The 9,004-nt window shown below is 32.7% G+C and overlaps 1 protein-coding gene across 1 annotated transcript; it reads right to left on the bottom strand.

The window, feature by feature from the left end:
• Positions 1-284: 284 nt before the first annotated feature.
• Positions 285-3,870, bottom strand: LOC107762905 (uncharacterized). The gene is made up of 6 exons (XM_016581303.2): positions 3,598-3,870; positions 3,408-3,482; positions 1,936-2,066; positions 1,029-1,497; positions 741-854; positions 285-634 (listed from the first exon to the last, which is right to left on the bottom strand). The coding sequence occupies exons 1-6, from the start codon at positions 3,682-3,684 to the stop codon at positions 569-571; spliced, it is 942 nt and encodes a 313-aa protein (XP_016436789.1). The 5' UTR covers positions 3,685-3,870; the 3' UTR covers positions 285-568.
• Positions 3,871-9,004: the final 5,134 nt, after the last annotated feature.

Below are 9,004 nucleotides of genomic sequence, written 5' to 3'. Positions count from 1 at the left end.
TAACTTTTAAAAATTATTTTTTAACACAACTTCAAAATCTCTTTCTCCAAGTTTTAATTAAATTTATGTCCAAAAGCTAGCTAAGTCTTAACGCAAGTACTTAGAAATATAACTTCGAATTTCCCAAAAACTTCACCACACATGTTAATATCTTTGAAGATAACTTCTAATTTCCCAAAAACTTCACCAAACATGTCTTTGGCAATTAATTGCAGCTAATTGTGCGCTACGAAATATGGAAAATGAGATCGATGATGATAACAACTTAACGATCCTCCTGAGAGTGAACACGCAAATGTAGCTGATAAAGACTTAAAAAGAAAGTCCCTCTCGCATAAAAATCCTCAACAGTTTTCTTACAAGATATAAAGTATCTATTTAATATCTAAAACTTCAATAGCACGGACAAAACTTGGGAATAGACTCCCTTCAGATTGAGGTAGTGAGGTCGATGGTATGGATCACAGTGAAACTTGTTTTATGTCTTCGGCTCTGGAATGTTTTCTTTTCCCCAATAAATTGCCGAAACATTTGGTGTAGAAAATTTAAAGCTTCCAAAATGAAATTCTCAGGAACTTTTCGCTGCCAGTCGCACATATTTGCCATCAACAACGAATTTAGAACTTGAATTTATCTGCACAAAATAGGAACAAAAAATCGCATCAGCACCCTTACACGTTTGGTTAAAGGATCAGTCATGAAGAAACTAGCATAGATGCGGTTTGATTGGACTGGCTGACCTTATGCTCAATTGTGTCGCTGACTTGGCTATCGTCTTTTACCATGCCAGACTCATTCACAGACTTTAGAACAATCTTTTTAAGTTTCTTCAACTTTAGAACGCCATCAGAATTCTGTCCCAAATGCGACGAGAGTAAGAGAGATAACAGAGAATGCATATGATCATAAAAATAGTCTCTAAGATGTGACATATAAAAACTCTTGTGTCAAAGAGGAAGAGATGCTAATGAAATATAAATGAAAAATAAGAAGTTGCAAACTAATGATGAGATGGAAAGAACACATACAGATTTCAAAGCTGATGTGATCAGTTTCTTCCACTTTATCTTCTTCTTGCTGTCGTTTCCATTAGAACCATCCACGACAGCTTTATCTTCTTTCACTGTTTCTTTTTTGGCTTTCTTCTTATGCTTAGTTTCCAGTTCTTTTTCAACCTGGATTACTTCGCCATTATCTAATTCACCAGATGGCTTGGCGTCACCATTTTCAGATTCCCTGTCTTTTCTTTTCTTCTTTGAGTGAGAATTACCATTTTCTGTGTCCTTCGAGTTTTGCTCCTTTAATTCCTCATCCGCTTTGTTCTCAGGAATCTCACTCTTATGATTGTTGTCACTCGAGACCTCCACACCATGGTCCGCTGGTTCAGTCTGCTTAGGCTGCTGCTTAGCATGGAAAGCTCGTGCCTTTGCTCTGTGCTTCTTACCATCAGCATGGAGTAGTAGTGTCTGCTTACTTGTTGCCTTGGTATTACACAAACTGCAGATACATCACTTTGAGGTCAAATAAGGATGAATTATATCAAAACAGAAAAGGGAAAAGGCAGAAAAGAAAAGCAGAAGGAACAAATGATGCAACCCATTAATACAAGCCAAAAGAGAAGGAGGAAAAAAGTTAAGAACATCTAGGTAGGGGAAATAAGCCACTAGTGAAGCAGTTATAAGGCTTTGAATGGATTGTATGGGGGAATCGATGATTATCAACCATGAATGGTGGATGACACACAAACTCATGAGCTGCAAAAAATATTCCCATCTTGCAGCAACAGCAAGACAAAAATATTTAATTGGACCAAGGATAATACTGGTTTGTTTTACGAAAATGTCATCTCATTTCTAGCAAATATCCATAACTTTTTCATTCTTAGAAAGCTAATCAAAAACAAGAAGAGAAAGATAAAAAGAAAGTTCAACAGACCTACAAAACCAAGGTGGATGGTCTGATAATCCAACATTGATATCTACATCAGGCTTCTGCTTTGAATCATTGCTGGCTTTCGCAGGAGTTCCATTTGAAGCTTTTCCTTGGCCCTTTGGCCCGTATTTCTCCTGAAGGACTTACAGAGAATAATTAGAAAACACAAAATCTGGTTATCAAAACACCACTCAGTTAAGACGCACCAGTTTGGGAAGCAAATACTATATGAAAGTAAATACTTGCAAGAGAAAGTAGCATGATGGATAAATGATACAGTATTTTTTTGTCCCAGTGCAGATTAGGATCCCATTTGAGAGTGCTTTTTTGTTTTTGTTTTTTGAGAAATAAGTATTTTTAGCATGAAAAGTACTTTTCAAGCATTTAGTAAATTTTCAAAATGAAATCCGGCAAAAGCTCAAATTTGGAGATTTTGTAACAGATTTTGGGCATAAGATTCATACATTATTTCAAGTAACAATTTGTTCTCATAAAATTGGATTGTATCATTTTATTTGAAATTAATTTTTGTATATGGCACAAAAGTGCCTAATAAATGGTACTACTCTTAAAGTGTTGTCCTTCTAAAAGAAGCCATAGGAAAACTGCTTCAAAAGTGCTTGCCATACTCCAAAACAGACATATCACTAACTTCGGAATAGAGGAAAATGTTTTCCGAGGAAAATGTTTTCCGTGGAAAATGTATTACCTTGTGATGTTTGGAAAAGAAAATGACTTCTGCCTACAAATGAGGAAGTCATGGTTTCCCTTTTGGTGGAACTTTTTTTCTTTGGAAAATATTCTAGTTAACCAATCATTGGAAAATGATTTCATTACTGAGAAAAAGAAAAACATTTTTTCAGTAGCCAGACACGAGCAAATAGCATCTTCACCCAGAAATAAGTACATTTTGCCAGTATAATTTAATTTGTTCCAAATGAAATTATACATAAAGCTTTTAGCAACCAAAAATTGAAACAATACAAAGTTTTTGCAATAGAAAGTGAGAGTGTTAGCGGGGTACTTAGTAGTCATTTTGTCGATAAGCACACAGTCAGTAACTTAGAAAGATAAGGATGGACTAAGGGCCATGATCTCAGCGATATTTGATTGCACAGGGTAGAAAACTTACTAATCTACAAGTCAGTTAACGAGAACGGCAATTGCAATGAAGTGTTAAATGGAAATGTATATGTATGTGTGCGAGCACGCTATCTGTCATTCCTGTAATTGAACATTTTCCAGCTACAAATATATATAGTACAGAGCTGAAGCTGAAGCATCAGAATTTTGCTGGGACTAGTTGCGGAAAAAAACCTTAACTCGAGATATGTTACAAGTAATGCCACAACTAACTTGTTGAAATAGAAAACTAAAGCCATAAATTGCATTGCTCAGGTAAAATTCAAAAAATAATACCAGATCATTATCCAAACGGTGAAAATATGTAAAACATAAAAAGATAGAGACTATACCGCTTCAGTAATGCATTGGGTGTGGCTTTCCACTGTTTGGCGACTAAAAATCTCTCCGCAGTCAATGCAAGATAGCTAGAACAACAAATAGAAGCAATAAGTGATCAAATCATACTTAAATAAATGACATTCAAAATCTAAGTGAAGGAAAAATAAACAAAAAATGAAAAAAAAAAACGAAATCTAAAACCTTATAAGCAGAACAAATTCGGAAATGGCCGGGCAATTTAGGTTTCTTAAGGTTGTCTCCACAGTCTTCACACTGAAACCAAACCATCTTTTCCCTCTCTTTCTCTCCTTCTCTTTATGTTAAGCGACGGAGAGAAAGTTCTAGAAACTTTGAGGAGCTATACGAAGCCTGCAACAATAAATTATTTTAACGAATTTAGGAAGTGAAGAAGAAGAAGGGGTTTTAGGGTTTAGGAATTGAGCAGAAAACACAAGTTGATTATGGTGTTAAATGGAAAAATCAAAATGAACACAGCGGAAAGGGTGATGTCGTGGGCCACTTTTTCTGTAGAAACTCATGGGTGCAAATATTACAGGCCCAAATTACTTTGGACCAAACTGAATCCATAACGTGACTTTTACCTAGTTATACTATATTAGAAGGAATTTTTATCTTCTATAGCAAAGGTTAACATCTTATTTATTTTAAATAAATACTATTTAAAAAAATTATATTCTATAGATACCTTTTAATGTTTATAGCAAAATATTTAATTTTGGTTACCTCTTACCCCTGAACCACTAAATACGCTATTCGATTACACTATTTTCTTTCTCTCTCTACTTTGATACGCTATTCAATAATAAAAGCAGTAAGTTTCCTCTTTATCAATTCTTCATTGAAGGCTTGAAGTGTTTGACGTTGTTTCTTCTGTTAATTCGTCATTGAAGGATATAAGTTAATTCATCTTTATCAATCAATTCGTCATTGAAGGATATAAATTTATGTGATTTCTACATTTTTTGAGATATGGCATTGAAGGCTTTGACGTTGTTTTTTTCCATTGTGGCGGTCTTACCAGTGGTTGCTTCTGCTCAGGAAGTGACCTCGGCTCCGGCACCATCGCCGGACCAAGGCGGGCGCGTTTTCCCTACCGGCTTTCAGTGAAATGCATATTCGCCGGAAATTAGGGTTTGTTCTTGACCAAAGTCGACGGAGTTTGGGGCTGAGCAACTTGATTTTCTGTTAATATATTTCAATGTACTTTCATGTATTTAATTGACTTTTTTTCATTGTAATTCAATGTATTTCATTGTATTCCGTGTATTTCATTGTATTCACTGTCTTTTTTTTCATTGTATTTCAATGTATCCTGATGTATTTCATTGTATTCACTGTCTCGCTATATGCCATGAATGCATTCATATTTTTTTTTAATTAATATAATTTATGTATTCAGATGTATTTTATAATTTCTCTGGAGATTGGTATGTTTTTGGGGTATTTTTCGGTTGAGAATCTTTTTTATAAACGAAAATACAAAATTTGTGTGTTATAACTGAGTTTGTTAAGTTATATTAGATGTCTATTATATTAATTGATTCACTTTCCGTTTTAAAAATAATGTAATCCCCTATTTCACACCGTGAATACAGTCGAATACTATCGAATGCAATAATCTGTCCAGCTGTAATCCCATGTTTCACTCCCGGATACAATCGAATACACTCGAATACAACAACTGGTTAGCCGGACTTCTCTGATTCACACTTATTTTTGCTACTGTATTCATGAATACAATAGCTTAAATACATCAAATACATCTTATACCCACAGAAAAGGTATCTATAATCCTTAATATAGCAAATGGTATCTATAGATGACTAATTACTGTTAAAAGATAGTGCTTTATGAAAATTTCTCATATTAGAAAGGGAAACTTACACAAATGTCCCAAATAAATCTCAACTTACCAACCTCGAGCCATTAATCATAGACTTGTCAAAACTAGCCAACAAAAATTGAAAAACCAAATAATATGGTTCTTTCTCTCAAATAATCACATGCAAAAATCACCTTCCATATTTTTAAGCGTAATTAACAACACTAGATACAAGACAGAAAGGAAATTTTATGGATGGGGTAGCAAATAAGGTTATAAAATGCAAAAAATATATACAATATTCCAAAAATTTAAACAAAAAAGAAACTTTTTCAATGGATATAGTTGAAATTCATTGAAAATATATAGATAAGTCAATATACAAAATTTGAGAAAGATTGGAGGTGATTTGGACTGGTTTTGTATCAAAATTCATAATTAAATCGAGTTCAAAAAAGTCTTCTGCGACACATGTATCACGCATGTATCTCACACACAGGTATACATGAATATACATGTGATACACAATAGATACAAATATGATATATATGTAATACACAAATGATACACAGTGTGATACACATATCATTTTTTTCATGTTCAGTTTTTACCGAATTTTCAATTCAAACCACCTCAAAACTTCACCAAAATATCCTAAAACTGAGACTCAAGCTCCTTAAGTTGTGCCCAGTCTATTCTAATAACATCCACTCAAAAAAGCAAAAAATTGATATTTTTTTACTACGAATAGCTAATTGGTTAATTTGGCTAATATTAGTAATATTTTATCAATTGGCCAATTTTTATAATGAGCTACCTATAAATGGACATAGCTGGTATTTTCCATATTAGAAATTTACTTACCAATGTTCTTTATGTTTTATAGTTTTTAATAAGTATCTAGGTTTTTCTTACAAATTGTGTAGATTACTCCTTAAAAAGCTCTCACCCAATTATTAGTGCCTTCAATTAAGGGATTCAATTATATCCTTTCCTTTTTTTTCTCTTTCCTCTTCTCTCTCCTTTTTTACAATAAAATTCCTAAATTTACGCCCAAAATCTCCATCTTCTCTCTTCCCACCATTGCCGATAATTTTACATTATTAAATCATCAATTGCATCGTTCTTTTACTGGGAGATCGGACAACACTGAAAATGAAGAAATATTCAGGAATTGTATGATAAATATATCATAATTGTATTTAAATTATATCAGATACATCAATACGTAAAACTTAATTGTATCACACTTGTATCATAATTGTATATAACTTGTATATGGTACATTAATATCCAAAATAATACCTGATACAATACTTATAAATTAATATTAATTATCATATATTTGTGATACAATCTGTGAAATTCGTCATGATCTCACAACCACTCATAATTCAAATATAAATTTGACACACTCCTAAAAGAATTCTTACACAATTATGATACAACTTAAAACCGACTCTAAACTTAAACTGATACAATATCGTATTATACTTGTATTAGTACATGTATTGTTTTAGGTACAAATTGTGATACAATTCTAAATTATGATACAACTTTGATCTTTCATCCTTTTCAAGTTTCAATTTAAAACATCCACCTAGAACCAACTCTAAACATAAATTATAATACAATACTGTATTTTAATAATATTAGTATTATATCAGAATTGTCTTAGGTATTGATGTATCAAATACAACTCAGATATAATTATGATACCTTTATCATACAATCGTAATACAATTTCGAAACTTCATCTTCATCGAGTTTCATTATGAAATTCAACCTAAAACCAACTTTAATGTAGAGTGAAGCTTACACACAACTTGATTGTAGAGCAAATCTTCAAATTTCTTCTGTATTGTATAAATAAGAAAGAGATTTTGGACGATTAAAGAGAGAAATCATATATCAACAGCTTTGGAAGAGGAAAGAATCTGCAATTTTGGGGGATAACCGTGGAAGATGAGTGAGTAACCGAGATTTTGGATTAGAAAAATTATGGGTATCAATGGGTTTCTTACTGTGAGTAAGTTCAAAGAGAGGTAATGATATTGGGGTTCAGTGGGCTTCTTACGGTGATGATTTTGGGTAAGTACAAAGAGAGGTGATGATGTTGGGTAAGTACAAAGACAGATATAGTTTTCCTTGGAAAAAGGAAAAGTATCTTAAATGTATGAGATTATGTGTAACTGATACCCAATATTTAAGGTATGTTTCAATTCCTCATTTTTATGGTTTTGTATAAAACTAGTAAATATATGTATATAAAGTAATTAATAAGGAATTTAAATAAAGGTGGTAAATAGGTTTTTATTATAGTATAGCTAAGTAAAAATCCCACCCATAACTTAGAGCCCAAAAGCTAAGTTGGCTGATTGCAGGTCCAAATATTACAGGTCTAAATTCTTTTTTGAAACACAGCTAAAAGAATTGGGAGCCTAAATATAAGGTGTATGAATCTCTTAATTGGGTGAGGCCTTTTGGGAAAACCATGCAGACTTGGCCCAAGTCGGACAATGTCATACTATGTTAAGAGTATCTTTGGGTCGATTAAGCCTAACAATTAGTATCATATCTCAGGTTCGACGGAACGAGTAAGGTGATGGTTGAGTGATAATTTGGGGCTTGGTTTGCTTACCATTACAATCTTAGAGATGCACACACAAAAAGAAGCTAGTTGCGAGCTTGAGTTGCCATAAATACTCTGATGATATGGTGGCACAAAATGAATCTCGAAAATTGACCCGTGTATTGTGATAATAGGCCACGTGGAACTTGGTTAAAGGGAGAGACCCGCAGATCGTAGTAGTGGGCCACGTGAAACTTATAGCCCGTTTGGCTAGCTTCTCAACAGGCCAAAAGTGTTTTTTTTTTCTTTTCAAAAAGCACCTGTTCCCCCTAACTTGGGATGTTTGGCCAAGCTTTTTGGGGGAAAAGTGCTTTTGGGAAGAAGCAGAAGCAGTTTCTGAGAAGCAGAAAAAAGTAGTTTCTTCCCAAAGGCAGAAGCAAAAACAATTTTGACTTTTCTTCTTACCCAAAATACCCTTAACAAAATATAGTATATACCAAAATAACCGTTAAACATAATTCTTAGGATATTAATGTATAAGTATTTCTTTTTATTTTTAGAATAACTTTCTAATATATAGTGACTTTAGAGGTGAATGATTTTTAATATATTTAACTTATATTAAAAGAATTAAGTATTTTTTAATTTTATTTTTCATATTTTACTTAAATAAAATGAAAAGATTTAATTATTGTCGTTAACTACAAAATTTTGAGATTATTTATTTACTTATAATATTAACTATTAAGTAAATCTATTCATGTCCTTATTCATAATTTGATACTTAAAAAGCACTTTCAGAAAAGCTTGGCCAAACACAAATTATTGTTCAAAAGTGTTTTCCAGAATGACTAGTAAAACACAAACTGTTTCTCTCCAAAAGTACTTTTTCAAAAACACTTTTGAAAAAAGCACTTCTCAAAATAAGCTGATTTCTCCATCTTGGCCAAACAGGCTATTAGTTCGAGTGGGAGATTGTTGGGTGCACGAACAAAGTCCCGCATTGAAAACTGAAAAAAGTGGGAGCCTACATAAGTTATAGGGATCTCTTAATGGAGTGAGATCTTTTAAGAAAAACCTTACGAGCTTGATCCAAAGAGGATAATATAACACTATGTTAAAAGTATCTTTGGTTGATTTATAAAACATTTGGTTACTATTATTTTAAAGTACATCTTTTGAAAATTTTATAA

Source organism: Nicotiana tabacum, chromosome 10 (assembly GCF_000715075.1).
Source record: "Nicotiana tabacum cultivar K326 chromosome 10, ASM71507v2, whole genome shotgun sequence".
Taxonomy (NCBI): domain Eukaryota; kingdom Viridiplantae; phylum Streptophyta; class Magnoliopsida; order Solanales; family Solanaceae; genus Nicotiana; species Nicotiana tabacum.
The sequence above is the reverse complement of the archived record's forward strand: the minus strand, read 5'-3'. Positions and strand labels throughout refer to the sequence as shown.